At 47.0% G+C, this 24,002-nt stretch overlaps 3 protein-coding genes and 1 non-coding gene across 4 annotated transcripts; 2 read left to right on the top strand and 2 right to left on the bottom strand.

The window, feature by feature from the left end:
* Positions 1 to 5,457: 5,457 nt before the first annotated feature.
* Positions 5,458 to 10,663, top strand: LOC112900693 (probable pectin methyltransferase QUA2). The gene is made up of 8 exons (XM_025969522.1): positions 5,458 to 6,443; positions 6,535 to 6,664; positions 7,510 to 7,750; positions 8,053 to 8,275; positions 8,360 to 8,523; positions 8,648 to 8,951; positions 9,312 to 9,450; positions 9,995 to 10,663. The coding sequence occupies exons 1-8, from the start codon at positions 5,815 to 5,817 to the stop codon at positions 10,142 to 10,144; spliced, it is 1,980 nt and encodes a 659-aa protein (XP_025825307.1). The 5' UTR covers positions 5,458 to 5,814; the 3' UTR covers positions 10,145 to 10,663.
* Positions 10,664 to 12,275: 1,612 nt separating this feature from the next.
* On the top strand, positions 12,276 to 14,383 carry LOC112900704 (5'-adenylylsulfate reductase-like 3). Its single transcript, XM_025969530.1, has 4 exons — positions 12,276 to 12,660; positions 13,087 to 13,274; positions 13,363 to 13,487; positions 13,720 to 14,383. The coding sequence occupies exons 1-4, from the start codon at positions 12,433 to 12,435 to the stop codon at positions 14,178 to 14,180; spliced, it is 1,002 nt and encodes a 333-aa protein (XP_025825315.1). The 5' UTR covers positions 12,276 to 12,432; the 3' UTR covers positions 14,181 to 14,383.
* A 4-nt stretch (positions 14,384 to 14,387) lies between these two features.
* Positions 14,388 to 23,788, bottom strand: LOC112900715 (outer envelope protein 64, mitochondrial-like). The gene is made up of 16 exons (XM_025969538.1): positions 23,419 to 23,788; positions 23,177 to 23,329; positions 22,626 to 22,750; positions 22,301 to 22,426; positions 21,578 to 21,760; positions 21,343 to 21,487; positions 20,561 to 20,729; positions 19,985 to 20,119; positions 19,684 to 19,899; positions 18,958 to 19,085; positions 18,821 to 18,872; positions 18,566 to 18,635; positions 18,188 to 18,259; positions 16,304 to 17,158; positions 15,590 to 15,607; positions 14,388 to 14,904 (listed from the first exon to the last, which is right to left on the bottom strand). Exons 1-16 carry the CDS (start codon positions 23,688 to 23,690, stop codon positions 14,561 to 14,563), a joined length of 3,063 nt encoding a protein of 1,020 aa, XP_025825323.1. The 5' UTR covers positions 23,691 to 23,788; the 3' UTR covers positions 14,388 to 14,560.
* On the bottom strand, positions 15,626 to 15,728 carry LOC112879179. The gene has a single exon (XR_003226002.1). It is a non-coding gene; the product is annotated as a U6 spliceosomal RNA (small nuclear RNA).
* Positions 23,789 to 24,002: the final 214 nt, after the last annotated feature.

Genomic DNA, 24,002 nt, shown 5'->3' with positions numbered 1-24,002 from the left:
TATTTCAAAAAAAAACAAGATATTAGCATTAAATTTACATATCTTGTAAGGAAACACTTCTTTAGTTCTACTTCTCTAAGATGCAGGAAATAAACGAACAGGTAACATCAGATTTCGACACCCACTGTCAAGAGTATTTTTTCAAAGTTGGAACTTGAGTCTGAGTCCGATTATGACACCAGTTTCCGTGTTCAAGTAACACTAGTAAGATATGTTGTGCTCTGTAACTTGGTAAACAAAGTTGCCTTCCAATTTTGGCGTTACATCTTTCTTCTCCACCCTAAGTAGTTGAGTTCGTCCAACTATGTTTTCAGGGCCTTAATATTTGTTTTTCTTAACATTGAGATTGCAAGAATTTCACAGTTACAGTAGCCTAAGTGTGCACTTTGAAGCTTCCTGGAACAAATTGAACTTTGCGGTATTCCAGATAACATTTGCGTTTTACCTATTTGTTTCCTGGCACTCGGATATAGTTCTTTTTTTTTGACATGAGGCGCACCCCATTTCCATTCCAAAACGAAACGGCAGTGTTTAGAACAGCCAAACGACTGAGGGAGGGAGGAGGAGAGAGACAGGGGGGGGGGGGGGGGGGGGAATCACCAGGTTATTGCCCTTCACCCAAACCTAGTGTGCTCCCTTTTTACCCGAGCTTCCCAGGTAAAAAGGGGTAGGGGTTTACAACTAGCATGAATTCAGTTTGACAAAACGCTAGGGAGGAGTCAGCTCCAAGAGTTCATTCAAACGCGCTAGAACCGCGCACACACGGGAAGGATCGTCTCCAGCTCTTCACGCATCGGCATCAGAGTCTTCCTCGACCGGCTCTGGCGCAGGCAGCAACTTGGGTTTCTTCACGGCCGCACTGGTGGCTCAGACGGACCCTATGAGCGCACGCCAGGGTCACCTTCACGCCCTCCAGGACTCTTGGTACTCCTGTGTGTGCAGTCCTGCCCAAAAAGTCATGAACGAACAAGTATGTAAAATAATTTCCACCGGATTCCGGATCAGGTTTTTGTCGAAGCAAGCCCTGTTGCGACTCTTCCATATTGCCCAGCATACCGCCGCCAGACCGAAAGTGTGAATTTTCTCTCCACCAGGGAGCCTACTAGTAATCCAACATTTAGTGACTGAGGAATGTCATTGGCGCCAAAGCAGCTCCCAACGACCGCCCAAACTGCCCTCGCCACTGGACAGCTAAAAAAGAGATGCTCAGCTGCCTGCGCAAGGCAAAAGTAGCAGGTGGGGTCACCCACCTATTTCCTTTTCAACATGTTATCTTTCGTTGAGACAACATTGTTCTCTAAAAGCCACATGAAAATTTTGATTTTGTATGGAATTTTGACTTTCCATATATGTTTGAACCCCCTTCCAGTGTCATTTTTGGACTCGGATATAGTTACATGCTGCTGTTTGGCTGACTGAAACCCAGGAAAAAGTGCAGTGTGGCCATCTAGTTCCTGTGTAGTTCATGAGAACGTTGCACCTGTCCTCTTCGTGGTGTAATGACATCTGTATGGGAAAATCTATATGACGAAGCGCGCGACCCTTCAACCCAGCAGGTTTGATTCCAACTTCATGAACGGCTTGCAGCAAGGAAGCAAATCGGCTGCTGGGTACTGCACTTCAGAAAGGTGTTGTGCCCAGTGGTTCCACATCCAAGCTGCTCTGCAAGGTCTACACTAAGGCAATTTTGCAGGGATCGTTCCGAATAAAAAGTTCTTCCTGGAAACTTTGGAAGGATTTGGTAGTTCTGAGAGGAAAGGCAGGACATCATCAGCCACATTCTGCCGGCAAGCCAAGTTCAGATTCTTCAGGCAATTCAGAAACAGTTACTTCTAACAAGCCAAAGGTAAGCGTTTGGCAAGCTGCAACATAGGCAGTCAGTTTGAACATGGGCGTCAAATTGCCTGACATCAGAAAGAACACATTTGATCTACACCAGAAACCGTTAATATTAATATGGTGTACTTGGAGCTATTTGCAGTTGCTCTGATGTTCCTTCTTTCCCTATTGATGAATGCCTTGACCTTTCGTGGTTCGGCAAAATCTGCCCGTACACAATCATTATGTGGTTATATGAGCTTAGGAACTTTTGCTTCTAGTTGTCACTGGAGACCACTAGAATTCCGGTTTTCTGTACTGTTCATCAGGTCTTTGTCATTGCTGTTATTCCGATTATCCCCCGGGACATGAACTGTGAACTGGAATGACACGCATGCACAGCACATTATTTCAGAGAATATTCGCCTATGATGATTTCTCCTGTAGCGCCCAGGATTCCAGGTCTACATCGTGTTGCATTAGCTGAACATTGCCAGTCTGACCCAAGATGGAAACCTCAGCAATATTAGTTGGACCACAGGTCTGCAAGAACACAAGGAAACACAGGCTGCATCATTTTTAAATCTTAAAGTTTTCCTAGTTTGCTCGTTTCTCATCGTTGCTACTACCTTGTTTCCAAGTAGAGCTTGTCTGTAGCAGTTGTATTCAGATCTGGCGCCTTGCAAAAGTGTCTGTGAATTGTGATTAGTTGGAACCGTCAGGAACTCTATTCAGTACACCTGGCGCTAATGCTGCAGCTCTGTATTATCTTTCTGAAAGGTGTCATTGGGTTCCTATAATATTATCCCCGCTCACTTTGATGCTGTCTGTCGTTTGTTCTTGGCAGTGAGCAAGTACCGCCAGGTTTAAATCTTGCTGCTTTTGCGGCAGATTTTCGTGAATCTTCAGCTATATCTTTATGACTCATCCTCAGGGAATTAGATAATGAGCTGACATTTGGCGAGTCTTCTTTGACTACCCACGTTAAAGACCGTTTCACTTTTGCATCATCTGTACTTACTGACCTGTTTGTCCCGGTCATTCAGCAATGCACCCTTGTCGTTGAATGTCTGGCACCAGAGTTTCTGGGTTATGATTCTGACCTGAAAACCTCACCCAAGATAAGCAGTTGCCAAATTCTTCCATCCATTGTTCATTTGTTCACCTCATTCTTACGTCGGTTACAGGTTTCCTGGATCCTTTCGGCTTCTTCCGATGTGTGAACCTGCGTATCTTTGCAAAATGCACTGGTGACTGGTGAGTGCTTTTGTAGCAGCTCGTGAATAGAGAAAGAAGTCCCGCGTTTGGCCCAAAACCAGCGACTAGATTGCACGCGGGTGCTAGTGGAATCATTGGGCTGGTGGTGCGATCTTGGCCGCATCCCACACGGATAGATAAAGTGGCCATCTACCAACCTGCAGTTTGACATCGACGACCATGTCAAAATCCTAGCTGTTCTGTTTTGTCTCGGCGATAGGTCCCGTCCGGTTGCTCGTCACCGCCCCTCCTTTTTCAGATCCGTGACCACTCGTGCCGCGCCCCCCAAACCGCGTCCCGATCAGATGCGGTGGAGCGTGGAGATCTGTACCGGCAGTAGCATGCAATGCATGGCCTTGTACTATTGTACATTCTCCACTTCATGTGCAACGCATTTCGTACACGTGGCATGCGTACTCCTCGAGGAGGAAATGGACATTTGATCTGGGCACCATTGATTCCCTTTTTTTTCTTAAAAAAAGTGAGGAGTTGCCATTGATTGCGTTGAGCTTACCACGGAGGAGGAGCAGGCACCAAATGCAGAGGACGAGAGACGTGCATTGTCGGTGCCAGCGACTGTGCAGCCAGCCAGGGAAGCAGTGTGCAGAGTTATGGCCGGCTCTACCAGCGAGCGGATCGAACTCTATGGATGGAGAGCTGTCACTGGCAAGTGACAACTCTTGCGACCGACACGAATGGTCCAGCATCGGCCATGGCCACGCAGCACGACCCCCCCTCGCGTTGCCTACTTGCATGTCACGCTCTTCCATTCCGACTGGCACGGAAAAAGACAGGGAGAGGCCTTACAGCAACCAAATGCTCGCGCACTCATGGCACCACTCGGGGATGATCACTTGCGATCTCAGTTTATGGAGGCGGCAACGGAAGCCGGGGGACAGCGACACCATGGCTTAGCTTTATGGAAGCATCACTGACCCACTCACGGTCACCGATCCCCCTTTTACAGAAACGCACGGCGTCAAATCAAAGCGGGCAACCAAATCCACTCGAGACGGCAGTGGCGGTGAGCCGGCGACTAGCGAGTGCGCGGCGAGCCCATTGCCGGAAAATGGGCCTTGTTGCGGTCTCTCAGAGGATTTTTTTTTGAAAAAAAAATCTCGCAGGAGAGTGGGTCGGCTCAGTTCACGGTCGGGGTGGATGTGGGGGCAGGAGGTGGGCAGGCTGGCCGTTTCGGCTGGGTGCCCACCACCGGCGGCGAGAGAAGGTTCGGCTCCGGCCGCCCGTGGGCGTGGGACAAGGGCGCGCCGCGGCGTCGCGCTGGCTCGTGTTACCGCGACCCGCGCGGTTCAGGCACAATCACCAGATGCGATCGACCCATCCGGCTTCGGTTGCCGCCGCCGCCGCCGCCGTCGATTCTGGGCTCCGACCACGGGCGCCGGCGGCGCACCTTTCCAGCGGCGCTGGAGTGGCGGGCTCGTGGCTGGCCATCCCATTTGATCAGTATCCCCCGCCGCAAAAGCAGCGGCGCCGGCGCACGGCGAGCCAGCCAGCCACGCCGCTTTTCCCGTCGCGTGCACGTGAGATCTCTCGGTCCACGGTGGCGTTTAAGGTCAGCCGGCAGGATTTCAAAATGTACCCGCCGGTTACCACAGGTACTATGAAGAGAATCGGCACTGTCACCGGTTACCCATGATGGATGGGGTCCTGGATTTATTGTACGCCAGAATCTAAGATCTTGATGCCACACTACTATTTTTTGTTCAACTCTAAGGTCGGCTGTTCAATAATATCGACTGCAGATTATAGAGTGCCCCATGATCCAGAATCTGGCCAGTTACTGGCTTACAGCATTTTACTCATGGTCGTCGACAGAGCAGCCGCATTGCCTATTCCATTTCCAAATCGCCGAGGGCAGCATAATGCACACTTGCAGCTGATGCCAACCTCGTAGCACTGCTGCACTAGTAGTACACATGCTGAACCTGAACAATTTTTTTTAAGCCTGCACTCCCCGGGATTGCACATGACATGCGGCGACGACGGTCGCTTGGGATCTAATGTCCGGCATAATTATTAACCAATCACCCGATCAACCATCAGTTTTATAATAATCTCTACATGGCGGGGTTTTAAAAAATCCAGCTGCAGGGCTCCACGCCGCCACCACGTTCAGAAGAAAATCAACGCGGGTGTGCGCCATTCTGTGGCATCACGAGACCGGCCGAGCCCAACACACGTCAAACGAAATCGGCACACCTCCAAAACCCCGGCGGGCCCCGCCCGCATTAAATTTCGGTTCCGTCCCCAACAGCACCGCCACCCCTCTCTCTCCCACAGACCGTGGGCCCAGATGGTCCCGGCCCACATGTCATCCAGCTGACCCAGCACCGTAATCCCCATCCCTATTTATACCGGTCTGTGAAGGCAACTTGCTAGTGTAGTAGTGTGGTAGTGTTCCCTGTCCCGTCCCGTATTCTCCTCGCTCTGCTCTTCCCGTTCCGTCCTGTGACGCCTGGGTAAGAAAAGAGATCCGGATTCCAGAGCGGAACGGCCAAGGAGTCAATCGATTTCTACTTGGTTTGGTGCCGCTGCTTCTATTCGCTTCTCCATTGCAATGGTGAGGAGGCAGTAGCGCTCAGTGGACCAGCAGCGGCAGCGCGAGGGGAGGACACTGCGGGGCTGCTTCGCTGCTGCGGTCCCAGTACGTGGCGCCCCCGCGTGGCGCGGCGCTCCATGCGGCTCTGGTGCGGCCCGTGAGATCCGTCCGCAGCAGCAGGCATGTCGCGCCCGCTGTACCGGGGGGTGTCGGGGATCGGCGGCAAGCCGGCCGCGGCAGCGGAGGAGGGGGCGTACTACGACCCCAAGGAGCCCGGCGAGAACGGCATTGGCGGCGCCTTCGGGCGGGGCGGCGCGCGGAAGCGCCACCTCGCGGCCGCCGCGGTGAGGATCGGGGTCCTGGTCCTGGCGGCGGCGGCGCTCGTGGGGTCCGTCTTGTGGGCGGGGTCGCTCTACGCGGGGCGCGGCGCGGCGGCGCGCGCGGCCGCGGCCGCCGCGCACCGGGGGTACCGCCGGCTGCAGGAGCAGCTGGTCACCGACCTGCTCGACATTGGCGAGCTCGCGGGCGGCGGCGTCCGCGCCAAGGAGGCCGAGGTGTGCCCGCCCGAGTACGAGAACTACGTGCCCTGCTACTACAACGTCACGGACGCCGTCGACGTCTCGGATCTGGGAGGCGGCGTCGTCATAAGCTACGAGCGCCAGTGCACGCGCGACGGCAGGGTCACCTGCCTCGTCGCGCCGCCGCGGAGCTACCGGATCCCCGTGCGGTGGCCCAGCGGCAAGGGCTTCATCTGGAAGGACAACGTGCGGATTAGCGGGCAGGAGTTCTCGTCTGGGAGCCTGTTCAAGAGGTGTGTGAACAAAACTTGCTCCGTCGGTAAAATTCGAGGTGGTGGGTTTAGTCCACTGGTTGTGAATTCGGTGGTTGCTCATTGATAACAGGATGATGGTGGAGGAGGACCAGATCTCCTTCCCGTCGGACGCGCACATGGCCGATGGCGTGGAGGATTATGCCCATCAAATTGCCGAGATGATTGGGCTGCGGAATGAGTTCAATTTCAATGAGGCTGGGGTGAGTTGTTGCCATTTATTCAGTTTTAACCTATGCTGTCAAAGTGTCAATTACTTATTTGACTTCCATATGGTAATGCACACCCAGAACTAGCTGAAGTGAAAGTATAAAACTGAACCAATGGCATTTATGTCAATGAGGTGTCACTCTTTGGTACAAAATCTAATTCTTAAAAGAGTAATCCACGCTTACTAGTGCTCTTTGTCAACATCCTATGAATTTTGTGGCTTCTGGCAAGATCTAATTTTATCAGGATTCAGGACACCTGTACCTTATAGTGGTTGCTTAAGTAGGTCATGTGATTTCTGCTGAGCAGTTGTTTTGGGCTTGGTACTTGGTTAAGCATTGTTTTTCAGAATGGTGGTGCAATTTTAAGCACATCATGATCGTGCAGTTTTTTTTGGGGAAAATTGTTGTATTTGTTTGGATAACAGTATTTTGTTGGCAAGCTGCTGCCCTGTCATCCTTTTTATATCGTGATCTCTTATTCAGCAGCACTTGTCAGTCGTGGTCTTTCCACTTGATGGTACTTTTACAAATCTTGCGTGTTGAGTGCGCTGGTTGGAAAGTGCCAGTCTATTTCTACTTAATTTGGCTTTGGAAACCACACATGCCCAATGTGCTGTAAAGTATATATCAGGGTTTCCTGTACTGTACTGTACTGCAAAGGCATGTTGGTAGGATCTTAGGATCTTCACTCTTCACTATAATCCATTATGCGAAACATAGTTGGACATACCTTGTTCATTTTGTTCATTCTATGCTATGATGTGCTACAGTAAGACTTGGAGTAAAAACTCTTATGGCATTCTTTCTGATTGTGTTTCTTGCCATGACATTTCCAGGTTAGGACAGTCCTTGACATAGAATGTGGATTTGGTACCTTTGGGGCACATCTTTTTGAGAGAGATCTCTTGACCATGTGCATTGCTAACTATGAAGCATCAGGCAGCCAAGTGCAAATTACACTAGAGAGAGGCATTCCTGCAATGATTGGTTCATTTGCAACAAAGCAGCTTCCGTATCCCTATCTTTCCTTCGATATGGTGCATTGTGCGAAGTGCAACATTGAATGGGACAAAAATGGTATGTGTTAGTCTTCTTCTTTCATTTGTCTTGGCTCTCATTGACTAAATGCTGTTCAGCAATATCTTATATTAGCACTTGCACATGTAAAGATCTGTATAAATTTCTAGCTGAATACTAAATATCCAAGGGCATGCAGTTGTGGGTTTACTCTCAGTTGACTTGTAATCCTTGCCACTGCAAACTTGCATATATAGAATTTCTGTAAAGAAAGGTTTATGGTACTTTAGGATGGCTATAAAGTAGTATCTCTTTCAGTCTTAATAAATAAGTAAACATTGCTTTACCCTGTAATTTTGCAGATGGCATTTTCTTGGTTGAAGTGAACAGGCTTTTGAGGCCTGATGGATATTTTGTATGGACATCGAATTTGAATACTCATAGGGCCTTGCGTGACAAAGAAAATAAAAAGAAATGGACAGCCATCCGTGACTCCGCTGAGGTTCTTTGTTGGGAGATGCTGTCACAACAAGATGAAACAATTGTATGGAAAAAGACAAATAAAAGGGATTGCTACACTTCAAGGTACTGTGCTGCATACCAAGACCTACAGACTTTATAATATATAAATGTTTTGACAAGTGATGAACTTACAGTGTTGTTTTGCAGGAAATCTGGGCCTGAGCTTTGTGGCCATGATCCAGAATCACCATACTACCAGCCACTAAACCCCTGCATATCAGGCACAAGAAGTCAGCGTTGGATCCCCATTGAACATCGAACGACCTGGCCATCTCAGGCTAGACAGAACTCAACAGAACTTGACATACATGGTAAGTATTTGACTACATAATGCGAATGGGCAGAACAAGCAAACAAATAAATAAAGTTAAAAGTATGTGTCTTAATGTTCAAATGTTTCTCTGCCTTTCATTAAGAACCTTCAAAATTTATCAGGCGTGCATTCAGATGTATTTGCTGATGATGCTTCAAGCTGGGACTCCATGGTTCGAAACTACTGGTCGTTGCTGTCTCCACTTATATTTTCAGATCATCCAAAGAGACCTGGTGATGAGGACCCACAGCCACCATTTAACATGCTAAGGAACGTGTTAGATATGAATGCTCACTTTGGTGGATTTAATGCTGCTTTATTGAAGGCTGGAAAGTCTGTATGGGTGATGAATGTTGTTCCTACGAATGCCCCAAACTATCTACCGCTAATATTTGACCGTGGCTTTATTGGGGTTCAGCATGACTGGTAATACTTCATGATCTTTTCTTTGTCTTGAGTTCGTTTCCCCCCTTTTTATTTTCAAGTGCGTGCTCTGCTAATTCTTAATCTTGAACTGCCTTTTTTCTTGATAAAGTTTTCCAAACTACACTTCATATGTGGATGCATAGACAGTCATAACTAAGAAATGTTAATCGATGCAAATTTTAGGCTTAGGAAATTTGTTGCTGTAAGAGGAATCATAGCATCCTCTATTTCACATAATTTTGTTGGAGTACATGGAGATTGATGCATAGTTGCATACGTAAAATATCAATTTCATAGACAACTTCGGCATTGGATCTCCGGATTAACCTTCAGTTGATGGATGGCTAAACATTTGTTCAGGTGTGAAGCATTTCCAACTTACCCAAGAACATATGATATGGTGCATGCTGATGGCTTGCTATCACTTGAGAAGAGCCACATGCATAGATGTTCTACTCTTGACATATTCTTGGAAGTTGATCGAATCCTACGACCAGAGGTAATCAATATTTGGCTGATTACACTGATATGGGAATCGCTTATTCAGTTAAGAATCATGTCTGTAATTCACATCTATAGGTTATTTGATACATGTGTAGCATGAGATGAGACATAACATTGCCCGGTATGGGTTTGTTGATGGTTCTAAATGGCGAAAACGTTTATATGGTGCTGTTCTATTTATTATTACTGTTGTTTCTTAATTGGGGTTTAGTTTCTTGAAAACTTTAGTCCTTATCTGGCTGTATACTTTGGTAGGCAATCACTCTGATCATGGTCTATCGGTAACATAGACTCTACTGAAGAGGTTTGACATTAGATTTTAAAATGGGAAAGATAAATACACTTTGCTATACTTATGTTTATTTACTATAGAGCTATAAAGCACAGTTGTTGTTACCCATGATGAAGGCATTCAGCACAATTATCAGATTAGTCTTGCACTTGCGTACTTCCACACATGTGGAGCACTATGCATCAATCATAAGATTATTTTTACGTGCGTTGCCCAAAATTTTTATACTTGTTTGATGTTGATGCAGGGCTGGGTCATAATCCGTGACACCGCCCCTCGTATTGAAGCTGCAAGATCTGTTGTTGCTCAACTCAGATGGGATGCCCGAATTTTAGATCTTGACATAGCTAGTGATGAAAAGCTACTGGTCTGTCAGAAGCCCTTTCTCAGAAAATAAGGAGCATAGTAGACACTGACACAAGATATGAACTTATTCTTTCCCACTACACACTGTTACAATTATTGTCTGAGCAGAACTGAGTACAAGTTTGGGTCAAAACACAGGAAGCATGATTCAGCTAACTTGTCATGCATCGCCATGGAACTGCAAGGTTCCACTAGATTGATCGGGCAAGTGCTGTGGCAGAGAACAGGCTTGGTGGCTAAGCTTTCCAGGCCAAAGTTTTATTGCCAGGATACAGAGAGGAAGCCATCAAAATTATTTGAGTAGTGAAAAACATATCCAATAAAGGGATGCTGCTGCGGTGTACATAATCGCGGCCAATGTGCCATATAGGTATAATTCATTTCTCCCCCTTGTTACATTTTCTTTTTGTAACTGTACCCATTTATTTTTGTACCTTGTATGTAAATTGGTTGGTCTATATACTGGTCGTCCCAGACTACAGCCCATTGAAATCAATATAATTATTTGGAGATGAATGATAAGCAATAGCAAACTGTAAACTTTCCACTATTATATGTTTCCACCATTTCTGTAGTTCAGAATTTTTTGTACATCATCAGGCCATTATTCAAGAAGAATACATGGTTACCTGTAAGAAGAATGTGTCGATTTTTACTCATTGTGGTAGTTTATTACGAGCTTACAGGCATTTTTTTTTATGCCTGTTTGGCGTTAGCTGGAGCCAGGAGCTATTGCGGTGAGTTGGTATTGCCGTATTGCTATGTGGTTTCAGGCCCCCGTGCTTCTTGGGCAGGATGGGGCGTCCAGCTGGCCGATGACAATGTGATGGTGATGTGCCACCTTAATCCGAAGGAATTGGCATGCCATTCTTTCATCGTTCCAATTTTTTTCCTTTGTCTGTTTTGCTTGCTTGTAACATGTCAACTCTACTAATACTCTGGGCCAGCATAAATTCAGTCAAAAACGGCAAACAGCAGGCCAGAGACTTACGGCATAGTTCATGAGGTCTTGCAAAAAGCATTACAACGACTTAAAATGCAATTTTATTTGTGTGTCAGTTGGCTCTTGGCTGTGGTTGAAACTGGTGATTTGACAAAGCCCTCCCTTTCTAGTGTCGTCCCTGCAATTCACGCTTGATTGCGAATCATAATTCCAACATTTCGACACGGGTACCAGAGCAATTGCAGCGACAGCGACATGGCATCAGAGCACTCATTCCTCTTCCCATGGCTCACTTCGACAGTTCGATTCCGTCACACCACAAGTGCCAACTGCAACGAACTATTTTCCTCTAATCTTAGGCGTTGTTTAGATGCCTTTAAAATTTCAACTTTTTACGTTCTCTCTCCATCACATCAATTTTAGGACACATGCGTGGAGCAGTAAATGTATGTAAAAAAATAACAAATTGCACAGTTTAATTGTACATCACGAGACGAATCTTTTAAGCCTAGTTAGTCCATAATTAGATAAAATTTGTTAAATACAAATGAAAATGCTACAGTAGCACTGTTGCAAGTTACTTCAATCTAAACAGGCCCTTACACCAGAATTGTCTCTGATTGTTGCAAAGACCAGCCACTTGCCCACTTCGTTGCTATACTCCACGAATTACCTATCGGGGCGGTATCATAAAAGCATTGTCCTAGCAATCAATCTCGGGCCAAGTGCGGTTCTTTTTTAGCTCTCTAGACACGGGTACCAGATGCAAAGTTTCTCCCCAGGATTGCCACAGAACGAGCAGCAATTTATCCGTGACTCCAAAAGCAGATCAGATTCTTCACGGCAGCCTGCAGGCAACACTGCCGCCGCCGGGTCGCGTGCGCCCGCGCCCGCGACTCCGCGAGGCCGCAACTGACACTCTGACAGGTACTGCCCCACTCATCTAATGCCACGTGGACCCACGGCCGACCTACGGGAGGGTCCACATGTCATACACGCGCGCGTAGCAATCATGTACCGTCATGCCCGGACCCCTACTACAGGCGGGGCCCACGCCGCCCAGTCCATCATCGCGGTCCCGGGTCCCGCACGTCATGCGCGACGACGACCCGCGCGCCCCGAGGGTCCAGACTGGCTGGCCAGCGGCCCTGCGCCGCCCGATCCTGATCGGACGGCCCGGTCGAGCCCGAACCCGATAAAGCGACCCCCAACAACGCACGCCTCACACACCGAACCCACCCCCCGCACCCACCGCCGCGCCCGCCGCCCGAGTCGCCGTGGCTGCCGCGGCAGCGCCCCTCCCGGCGGTGAGCGCAGCCCAGCGTGCGCGCCGCGGCCGCCGCCGCGCTCGGGGCGCCCGGATCTAGGGCCGGTAGATGCGTGCAGCGTGCTCGCCCCCCCGCGGCAGCCCCATGGCGCTGCGACAGCCGTGGTGGACGGCGCTGCTCCTACCCTTCCTCCTCGCCGGCGTCGGGCCCTCCACCGCCGCCTCGATTCCTACCGATGCGTGCTGGGTCCCTACTATCGTGGAATCCGTCCTCGGGACTCCCAAGATGTGCTCGACGCTGGATCGCCTTTTGGGCGACCCGGTCGGCGTCATCGAGGTAAGCTATACGCAACGCTGTGATAAATTAGCAAAAAAAAAAATTGATATCTATACGAATTTGTTCATTCCACTACCATGTCCCAAATTATTGTGTTGCGCCATGGTCTCATGGAGTAGAAATTAGCAAATGATTCGTGACGCCAATTGTTTAGCGTGAATATTTAGGTTGCGAATTAGGGGGGGGATCATCTTTAGGGTTCATATAATAATTATAATATTTATTGGTAGTTCTCAGGTTATATAATATCCGCTTCTGTTCATTGGTTTCAACTTTTAGCAGCTTGTGCCGGATGCTATTGCTTATGCCAAAACAATAAAAAAAACTAATCCCTCTAGCTTGAACTTTATCTCTCCCTTAATACAAGGATTTCCCATCTGCTGTAGTTATTACAATGGAATCTGACTGTTAAGTTTAACCTTGTAGGGAGATGAGGTCACATTGGCAAAGGCAGTTAATCTTCTTCACATGAACAAGGATGACTATATTGCTGTCCTTTTTTATGCATCATGGTGCCCATTCTCACAAGAATGCAAACCAAATTTTGAGACATTAGCTTCCTTATTCCCAACTATTCGGCATTTTGCATTTGAGGAATCTGCAATTAGGCCAAGGTATGTCCTCACATAGAGTAAAGAAAGTTTTATTTCTTAGTGTAGTACATCTGTTTGGTGGAATAGTAATATATTGCTGGAACTGCAGCATAATATCGAGATATGGAATTCATGGTTTTCCAACGCTGTTTCTCTTGAATTCAACCATGAGAGTCCGGTATCATGGACCAAGGACTGTTAAATCACTTGCTGCTTTCTACACTGATGTCTCAGGTGTGCTATTTACTCCTTATTACTCTTGTCTCCTTATTGGGATGGCTTTACTTGCATGCTTGTTATAATTCAGCCTTGTTGCTTTGCACATTGAAAAACTGATCCATGTAGGATTATGAGCTTTGGCTTTCTCCAGCTCAGTTGTGGTCTCTTTGTTCCAGAAACTTTTAACATTGTTGTTGGGGCTTCCTATTCTTAAATCATTTACAATTGGTAAATTTATGTGATGAAGGTATCAATGCTTCGGTGAAGTCAACTGCAGGGGAGTCCATCGGACATTCATTAGATGATATTGAGCATAAAAAGGATGTCGGACAGGAAAATTGCCCATTCTGGTGGGCGCGTTCGCCAGAGAAAATACTTCAGCAGGATACTTACCTGTCATTGGCAACCGCATTTGTAATCTTGAGGTTGTTGTATCTTCTTTTCCCGAAGATAGATTCCTTTGCCAGATGGGCATGGAGGAGGCACAACCTCTTTGCAAACTTGACGGGTGCACATGAATATTTCGTCACCTACCTTGAGCAAGCAAGACAGAAATTCCATAGGCTATACCCTTCAAGTTCAAAGCGGGGGAATTTGCAGGAGGGGGCAATGAACGCCACCGCTTGGGCCTCAAAATCATTAGCATCTGTATCTATTGGAGAATCAAGCGCCATCGGAAGGACAAACTCTACAAGTGAGCTAAGATGAACTGTAACTTCTTTTTGTCCGCAGGGATATATGTACAGTACAGTAGAGTGATCAGGATATGAACACCAAGAATCTGTTGTAAGGGCTGTATTACTCATAGTAACATCCTCCTTAGAATAAGCACAGTCACCGTTTCGACCTTTGTTTTTCATTGTTGTTACAGCCTAATTCTTTGGAGGAATAAAGTCTGGTGTATTGCGCAATATCTTGTGTTCTGATAAGTGCATGCATGACCTCTGCATTCAAAGTAGTATTACACAACTCCATAATGTGATTGAAGTCAAATGTCTATGATCTTTTTTCCATTTTGCTATACTGCGTACATACATAAGCACTTCTACAGAGTTATAGTACATGATTTCCATTCTGCAGTCGACGCGCTACGCGAGCAGCCTGCGCGACTCGGCGTACCAGCGCGTGTAGCAGCTCTCGAGGTTGGGCCAGTCGGTGTCGGGGCAGGCGGCGAAGTGGTGCAGCCAGAGCGAGAGGACCTCCTCCCGCTGCTCCCAGCTGAGCTTGTCGATCAGGTCCTCCAGCACGACCACCATCTCCGCCCGTTCCCGGCCGGTCAGCACCGGCGCGTCCGTGCCGGTGCTGCCGCGACACAGCAGCGGCAGCCACGACCGCAGCATCGCCATCCGCTGCTCGGCGACCGCGCCCTTGTCCTCCTTCCCGCCCGTGCTCTGCTCGAACTCCCTCGAGTTGGCGTGCTTGAACAAAAACACTGCGCACGAACCGATCAAACAGCTCTTTCATCTGATTTGAAGGGAAAGAAAATGTATTGACTATCGAGTATGCTACAGCAGAACTGCGAACAAGGTCGAATTTGAGAACTTATACAAGGATGGAGGTGCACATTTGTTAGTGTGGCCCCCACAAGATGAGGTACAACACTAAATAAAAAGATATGCTTATATGCATGTTGCGGATACAATGCATTTACGCTAGTAAAACGTTGAAGATAGCACGCACAGGTGCAAAGGTGCTGCAAAATACACCTTTATCAACATGCAAAGGAAAAAAAAAAAAAGAACCTCTTTGAACAGGAACATATGAGGGTGTATACAGTATATCCTTCTCAACACCAACTCCACAAGCTTAGAGAAATCTGGTCGACAAGGGTCAAAATATAAACCTAGACATGCAAAAGAGAAAAGATCTGTTACTGTTTCAATGCAAAAGAGAAAAAGAAAACCAAGGCATGCTGAGAAATTAACAGGCGCCCAGAGCTCCAGAGGGCCTTATTGTGATTATAGATAAGTGTCTGGACCCAGGATGTAAGCTTCCTAGGTTGGAAGTTGCAACTGCAAGGGAAGGGCAAAGGATAGACCTAAATGTAAAGGCGCAGGGACCTCGAAATAACAAACGGATAGATGGAAAGGGGACAAAAAGAAGCTCCAGGGGTGTACTTGTAAGGGACCGGGGACCTGCGCGCAAAAACGTCAAAAAATTTGGACCATTTCTCGATTTGTGCGTGTCATCCTTGCGCAGGGGCCATGCTAATCTTCTCTGTATCGTTCCAATTTTATCGGATGTCTCCAAAGAGACAACAACAGCGCTACGCTCAGGCTTGTAAGCTGGTGGTTTTTCCGTTAGGCGGACAAGGTGGTACTAACTCTCTGCTGCGCGCCGGCCGGAGACGGGTCCAAACGCGGAAGCGCCAGCTCTGGGCTGAAACCTGTACGTGGGTTGGACTACAAGGCACGAGTATGGCTAAGCGGCGCCTTCCAGGATTCTTTCTCCCGTCAAGCCTTTGCTAGTTAACATCTATGTCGACTACGGAGAGGCGTCAAAGGGCACAGATATGCTAGTGACAGCCCCATCCAGAGTCTACTCAGCTCACACCATCCTCCCCATGTTTGAAGCCCTCGCGACCATGGAATCGTCATCTCCCCCTCGCCGTCGGCGTCGTCCGCCACACCACGGCACCGCATTTTCTCCCGTCAAAAACGACGTGCGCACATATCCAACCACGTCAATTCAAATTTCGGTACAGGCGCCCTTGAAACCGTCACGAATTCACGAAACGCTAACACATGATCATGCTACGATTTGGATCAGAGCAAAAGTCGCAGCGGTGGCGTCTAAAGCCCGCAAAAGATGACGAAGAGTTTTTCACGTACCGGCAAGCCGGAGCAGCGAGACCTGGAGCGCCGGATCGGCCACGAGCGCGCGGCTCCCGAGCCTCGCGGCGTCGCCGAACTGCACCACGGCCTCACGCGCCGCGCCGCACTCGGCCATCTTCTGCCCGAGCCACAGCAGCTCGGCGGCCAGCTTCTCGGCCGCGGGCCCGCCGAAGCCCTCGTCCAGCGACGACGCCGCGGTCGGCCTCCACCACCGCATCCCCGTCCGCACCGCGCGCACGGCCAGCTCCATCCCGGGCCACTCCCCTCCCGCGGCGGACTCCAGCTGCCGCAGCGTGCGCGCGAACGCGCCGGCGAGCGCGGCCCGGTTCACGGCGCCGACCCGCGCGCCGCCCGCGCGCACGTTGTCGTCGAGCAGCCGCTCCGCGAGGCCGCGCACCAGCTCGTACTTGCGGGAGGCGACGGGGAGCCTCGACGCCACGGAGAGGACGTGCGCGAGCGCGCGCCCCACGCAGGAGTCCCCCCCCGGGGACCCCGGCTCCATGCGCGGCAACGTGGGCGCGAGCGCCGGCGGCTGCGGCGGCGGCGCGGGCACGAGCGCGGACAGGAACATGAAGAAGAGGGAGATGAAGGCCTGCGTGGCGAGCAGCAGGAGCCGGCGGAGCACGGTTAGCGCGCGCGCCGCCGCGACGGGGAGCGGCAGGAGCAGGAACGTGGAGCCCTGCTGCTGCTGCTGCTGCGCCGACGACGACAGCAGCGGCGAGAAAACCGAGAAGAAGCTCGAGGCGAGCGACGCCAGCGGGTCCATCGGCGTCCGGAGCTGCTGCATGGGCTGCTGCGTCTCCATGGTTGCCGGTGCAGGGAAGAGAGCAAGTCCGTGGAGGAATGGAAGATATAGAGAAGCAGATGTGCAAGGCTCCCAAATGGTGCCGGGACGCAAGAAACGTACGCGCGCGGGGAGCGGAGGCGACAAACTGGCGCTCCGTGTCTTCGACGTGGTCTCGTTCCCGTCGGCCCAGTAGCGGGCGTTATGTGTTTTGTTCCTTCGCCGAAGAGAGATACGGCGAAAGTGCGAGCTCATGTGCTACGTGTTACAAGTTCATCTGGATCCGTTGCAGGAACAGGATGTGCACGTAGATTTCAGTGGTGCTCGATCCTGTTATTTGTGTGGTCACGTTTGATGGATGTACTTCGATCGGGCTCATGTGGTGTGCAATTGGTTTTGCAGCACAGATATTTCTGGCTGAATACATGTCGCTGATAGAACGGTAGAAGTTTCTTTTTTGTTCGCATATTGGTCACAAGCAAAAAAGAAAACAAGATGTAATTTCAGTAGGGAAAAAATAAGTTTGCACAAAGCAAGTGTTACGAACCTGCAATCAACTGAATACGATCAACACTACTTGCTTCATCATAGTCCACGATTTGCAAGTCGTAGTGAAGTGAAATGATAAAGAGGAAACAGGGCGGGGCTCACCACCTTGACACAGACACTGCACAATCCAGGTGGCCCAAGCTCCCTCAAGTCACAAGTGATCTTGATTTTCAGGTCCAAGCAGTACATCGTATATAATGGTATAATACAAAACATGCCGCTTGCAGTATTGCACGGCGGAGAGTGTAACTGACAGAATAAATTAGTTGAATTTTCCTCGCAAAAAGCTGCCAGGTCTAAGGAACTCGATGAAAGAACCTCTGCTCTCAGGACATACCAAAATCTTCTTAATCGTCCTGACCAGCGAGACGGAAATTTATGCATGACAGCAAAGGGAGCAGAGTTCTATGACGGGTGAATAGTTTAACGAAGGCATCGCACGGACACTTCTCTCTTTTTACAAGTGACAGATCAAAATTGCCTTTAACCAAGGCACGTCTTCCAAAAATTTACAAGTAGGACGGTTGGCGCTCCTCGTCACTTCAGGAGTTTTTGCAGCCTTCTCTCTGCTGCAAGAGCTCTTTTGTTCTGTGGTTCCAAAGCCAAAGCATGCTGGAAATCTGTACATGCAAATGAATTATACAAGGTACAAATAAGGTTAAACTCTTTCAAGGCGGTTTATCCACAAAGTATACCCGAGAAAGTTTAGTGGGCTCATAAGGTGTCATAGTATGGCATCAAGGTATGAAGGAAACTAGTTTCAGTCTGACAGCTCATCCATAATGCCACCACTAAACTCTTTTCCCAACAATAAATAAATAAAAATTACTAAATGCTAAGACGCATCGTCCATAACTAAAGAGGGTAACCAGAGCATGCAACACGTAAAAAAAGTAATTATAGCCCACCAAACAATTAAATGTCACCTTGAAGAGCTTCTTTGTAATTCAAAGTTACTTCCCTTGCAAAACCTCGCCGTAGATATGCTTTAACATTCTGAAACAACAAAAGAAATTCACAGAGAAGGATTTTGTACCACCGTAACAGCACAAGATGGTAAGGATATCAGCATCATGCGGAACTATCTAATAAATCTTAAACAGATTCCTTTTATTATTACTGAAATGTTGATACACATGTAACATGAAGCATGGGACTGTTATGTCTAAAAGAAATCTTACCTTTCTATCCAACAGTAAGGCCCGGTCACAATCTGCTTCAGCTTGTTTAAAACTGCATAAGATTACATATACCAGATTTAACATACTGATTTAGAAAAAAACTTAAAGCAGAAAAATATGGTTGGTAGCAAGTATACCTCCCCAGTTCCAGATAAGCAGCTGCTCTATTGCAGTAATATGTTGCATTTGTGTCACTCAAACTGATGGCCTCTGAATAAAACTGAACCGCCTTGCTCCACTGTCTTCTTTTGAAAGCACTATTTCCCTGACAAGGGAGCAAAGATAATTTAAATTGAAAAGAACAAGATGTCCAAGAAATGAACTCGGTTGCTTTAAGTTGGTGTTGGTGGTAACAGACTAGAGTAACCATCTGCATGTGCATAATGTAGTTTGGTCCAGTAAGTGTTCCTACTTTTTACCTAGTATTTTAATGCTGCGTATCAAAGATCGAGCTGTCCTACAATATAGCTAAACAAGATTTATGATACACAATGACACAGGAAAGAATATAGCGTAGCATGAATCATATCCCTCTACCCAAACACATCTTTCTAGACTTGGAAATAAGGTTTTCCTAAAACCTTAATCCTATTATAGTTTCTTGAGATTCTTCTAATTAAGTATCCATAATTTTGTCCGATTGAAGAGAGCGATGTGGTGAAGTCTTCTAGTAAAGGTAGATCAATATCAGGACAGGCTGGTTGTTTCAAACTTGTTATTAACCTGAACCACAGTGTTGATCAATTCAATATCAGGACAGACTTGAAGGTGTTAATAGGCCTTTTTAGTACTAATATAGAAATCAAAACATAAAGAAAGAAGAAGGGAGGAAGGGAGGGGGAGTCTGTTTGCTGAAAATAAACCTTTTCTTTCAGCAATTCTGATGCATCGACATCAACATCAACATTAAGGTCACCATTGGTTACTGGTGCCGTTGCCAACTTGGATGCCAAAACTACTTGTTCCTGGATAAGAGAATATGTATCCAGGATAGTACAAAGGAGGGATTTATCTGATCCATGTGCTGCTACAAATGAAAGAGAGACATGGTGATCCAGATTTGCCAATGGAATAGTGACCTGCAAAAGTGAGGAGGCTGTTTTAATTTTTTTTTTCAAGAGGAAGAAAATAACACAAAGAAAATCAGTGGAGATACTGCCTTACCTCACAACAGCCAGAAAGTGCAGCAATGCCTACAAATTTGTACATTCTATCCTCAAATCCAGATGATAGTCTTTCTTTAGAGTTTCTCTTCAGAGGATATCCAGCTGTGGTTGGTAGAACTAAAATTCCGGTATCCTAAAGAAAGAGTTAAAAATCCAGATGAAAGAAAGAGCTAAAAGCAAAAACATCATACAAATCCTTCATTCAATCTAACAATTAGCTTTTGGCAAAAATTTACCATGAATTCTCATGGTGATGCAGCAAAATGAAGGAATTATTATGTGATCAACATTGTCACTAAAAGGAATTTATATGCACGCACACATTTTATTGTTTTTTCTGGGTCTACTATAACAAACAATAATGTAAGGATTCATTATCAGTTCCTTTTTTTCACAGAGTGAAAATCCTCCGCGTAAAAGCACTTTATTGCTGTCCAACTCCTACCACAAAGTACACTCTCTTTTTTCCAGTAGCTACTGCAGCATGAAATTTCAAGAAAAGGAGCTAATAAAATTCACGCTGCTGAGTATCTGTAGTTAAAAACCAGTGAACAAGGGTCAAGTGGAAAACTACCTTTAGAAGATTCTTGAGTGCCGCCCGCAATTCATTTCTTATTGCGTACAAAGATTTGATGTTATCATGTGCAAAATTCACAGCTCGTAGTACGCGAGTAGAGATATCAAGGCCAAGCTTAGGTTTAACAGTGTTAACCCAATTCTCGTGACTTGCCTTAAACTCATATCTGAAAAATTTATTGGCGTGTAAGTCCCAGGTTACTTGTTGATTCAGATTGAGCTAGAAACAATAAAGCATAAATAAAAAAATCCAGTTCTAAAATAACAACAGTAGCGCAGCAAAAAAATGGTTTCCCTTGCATTAAATGATTGAACTGTCTTCATAGAAACCAGAAGGAATTTAGCTGCATGGAAAGTGGCATGTAGCGCTAGGATGAAGAAATTAATCCTTCCAACAGCATAAAAAGTTTTGCTGTTAATCTTGCAAATCAAATCACAAGCAGGAAAAGTTCCAACTCCCAACTGGTAGATCTAATCAACAATCCAGAAATCCAAGAGTTCACAAAGTACAAGCCTACTGTCACTAACACAAATGTTTCCAAGCATAAGGTAAAGGTACAATTTCACTATCTGACATGGTGCCCAACCTGCCAGCTATGGCCCACTCATAAAGACCTAGGCGACTCAGCATATCCTAGAATCCAAAGCTTTGACATCAACTCATCAACTCAGACAGAAAAACAGCATAATGATATGATCAGATCAAATTTTGACTAGCTCCTAAAAGAATTATCATCTCTGGCATTTCTAAACTGGGGCAAATGATTACTGAAAACAAACCTTTGCAGCAACAGCATCACTGTGGAGAGCGCTTTCAAGGCTGACATTCCTTCTTGTAACTTTGTAGCAGGTTCGCAGAACTCCTTCAAGCTAGGTACATGTGAATAAAGATATTGGCCGATATTGATGTGTTTAGGTGGCTGATCTGCAACATATGGGATTAATTGAGGCTGATCTTGCTCGTAAAGTAACTAATCTATGAATTAAAGAAAAAGGACACATCATTATGACTTACATCCGGGTAATGTCTGGACAGCATTTTTTATGGCATGCACAGTTTTCTGGTTAGAGACCTTTAGCAGCTGAAAGCAATCATCGGCAAAAACAAATTGCCTTCTTTGCTTAAGTCCACCTGCAGTAGCTGGTAATAGAGCTTCTCCGACACGATGCAGAACACTTGGATCTCGCGCAAACCATCCTAACAAGGTTCAGAAATCCAGTGAAATAATAAATAATAAACAATTTTCGTTTTTCTAAAAATAGAATCTAACTATGCTGCCATTTGACACTAACATTGATAATTGGTTGAAGGCTGTTCTGAAGGGAGAATAGTTTTCCAATCTATACAGTCATATTGTTTAATGAGAGGGTTGAATCTTACTTCATTGTTTGTGAATACTGTGGTTGGATAATATTCATCATAAGTTCCTTACAGTCCAGAAAAAGATTGTTCATCAGATTTCCTAACTCTTTTTTTCATACTGTAACTGTGGTACGTTTTAGTTACAACTCCATTGTAGTTGGAATTATTTGATATCTTTTTAATCTCATTACTTCCTTTTACAATAAGGATGTATATGGATTTGACCTCTGCTTTAACATGGCACACGAGGTTCTGCGTGCTCATAAAATAAATAGGTAGTCGACTTGTGTCACAGAAGAAACGAAAATGCTTGTCATAACTCATAATAAGTAACAAATATAACAATAAAGACTATTGACAGGGGCAAGGAAATACCGATTGTATCTAGACTTTGTGAATTTGGTATGGTCCCAAGAGTAGATACAACACCATAAGAAGGCCTAAAACTGATTAACCCACAGAAAGAAGCTGGAATTCTTACATCACCAATTGTATCGGTACCTACAAGAATTTTAAGAGCCTAAAAAGGTCAGGAATAGAAGGAAAAAACATATGGAGAAGTGGAAAGAGCAAAACATAACACTATTACACATAAAGACAGCATTTCTCCATGGCATGGCAAGAAAAATGGAAAATGTTCCATTTACAAGGACAATTGGGGATTTATAATCAGAAGAGGAAGTTGGTAGCAATCTTATACCAAGAGCAAAGTTGGCAAGTTGTGCAGCAACTGCCACAGCTGCTCCACTGCATGATCCACCAGGGACAAGTGATGGAAAAGCAGGGTTGGTTGGTGTTCCACAGTGCAAATTTTCTCCAGTGACACTGACAAAACATGGTAAATTAGCTTGTGGTAAGTATGGTAAATGTTAAAGAAGTTTTCGCGGAAAAAAGATCCTAGTTTCCTAATGGTGTTTGCACAAACAACCATGTAATTGTGAAGGTTTAAGGATCTGGTCACAAAAAAGGTAAAACTTAAAGGTATTTCTGAGTTACAGTCACCCCACAAGGTGTTTTCTGACACACCATTACAGTTTCAACGCTCAAGTTATCTATGAACTCAACGCAAAAACCGTAGTGTTATTCTTAACCATTTTGACCTTTACCGTTCCATTTATATGCACTATCAGGTATAAATTCTGGAGCTGCCTGAAGTCATGTCAGTAACAGTGAGTGACCTGACGCCAACAGCTCACAACATTAATTAATCATTTCAAATCAACTCGATTCGAAGCAACAAAAGGTACAAACCCAAAGCCGAGTTCATCCATGACTGTCCTTCCGATGCAGGTGCCCCCCTGCTTCAGCAGCATTGTGACAGTCACTGCTGTGTGCCTCGGCGCCTCATGAGTCATCTTCCAGTCCGGGTTTCCAAACCCAGCTACATAGCCCTCGATCTCGAAGCTAAAACAAGAAAAAATCGATCAAAAACACGGCGGGCAACTAAGATCGCTCAGAACAGCGAAGCAGAGCAGGAAACTTCCAGGGCTCACTTGTCACTGGCGGCGAAGGTTAGGCCCGAGAGCAGGTGGCGCGCGGCGGGAGGCGGCGGCTGCGGCGGAGGGGAGAGCTCGAAGCGGTCGCAGAAGGCTCCAGCGTCGGGCGGCGCGCTGGACTTGCCCCGCAGCCACCGCCTGCGGCGCCGCGCCGCCTCCGCGAGGACGATGACGCCGGCGACTGCGATCCCTGCAACGATCCAGACGCGGGGGTTGGAGGTCATCGTCCCGCCGCCTCCGGCGCCGCCCGATTGCGCCGAGGAGGCCATCGGTGCGGCGGAGGCGTACGGATGCTAGGGTTTTAGGAGGGTTTTGGAGAGGGCTCGAGAAGCCGACGGGGCGGAGTGGGGAAGAAGAAAGAAATGCTTCGGCGTCGAGGTGGTGAGTTCCACTTCGCTTTCTTTGGATTTTTGTGCGTTTATTGCGGGCCATGTTTATTGCTGTGGGGCCCGTTGCCAGTGACGTTGAGGCCTGGTTTTTCAGGGGACCGAGGCAATCAGGCAACCTTTTTACTTGTTTGACAAGTCAAGAGGGAGGCGGACGGTCAGATGGGCGGTTTTGTTAGTGGGCTTATCTCGGCC

Source organism: Panicum hallii, chromosome 1 (genome assembly GCF_002211085.1).
Source record: "Panicum hallii strain FIL2 chromosome 1, PHallii_v3.1, whole genome shotgun sequence".
Taxonomy (NCBI): Eukaryota; Viridiplantae; Streptophyta; class Magnoliopsida; order Poales; family Poaceae; genus Panicum; species Panicum hallii.
This window is presented reverse-complemented; position numbering and strand designations above follow the sequence as displayed.

Coding starts and splice junctions, on each gene's coding strand:
- LOC112900704 (XM_025969530.1), top strand. CDS start 12,433: ATGCGTGCAGCGTGCTCGCCCCCCCGCGGCAGCCCCATGGCGCTGCGA. Junction 12,661..13,086: donor ACCCGGTCGGCGTCATCGAG/GTAAGCTATACG, acceptor TTAACCTTGTAG/GGAGATGAGGTCACATTGGC. Junction 13,275..13,362: donor GAATCTGCAATTAGGCCAAG/GTATGTCCTCAC, acceptor CTGGAACTGCAG/CATAATATCGAGATATGGAA.
- LOC112900715 (XM_025969538.1), bottom strand. CDS start 23,690: ATGGCCTCCTCGGCGCAATCGGGCGGCGCCGGAGGCGGCGGGACGATG. Junction 18,636..18,820: donor CCTTACTGTTGGATAGAAAG/GTAAGATTTCTT, acceptor TTGTTGTTTCAG/AATGTTAAAGCATATCTACG. Junction 17,159..18,187: donor AGAGAGAAGGCTGCAAAAAC/TCCTGAAGTGAC, acceptor CTGCTTCTCTAT/ATCTTCCATTCCTCCACGGA.
- LOC112900693 (XM_025969522.1), top strand. CDS start 5,815: ATGTCGCGCCCGCTGTACCGGGGGGTGTCGGGGATCGGCGGCAAGCCG. Junction 8,276..8,359: donor AGGGATTGCTACACTTCAAG/GTACTGTGCTGC, acceptor GTTGTTTTGCAG/GAAATCTGGGCCTGAGCTTT. Junction 9,451..9,994: donor ATCGAATCCTACGACCAGAG/GTAATCAATATT, acceptor ATGTTGATGCAG/GGCTGGGTCATAATCCGTGA.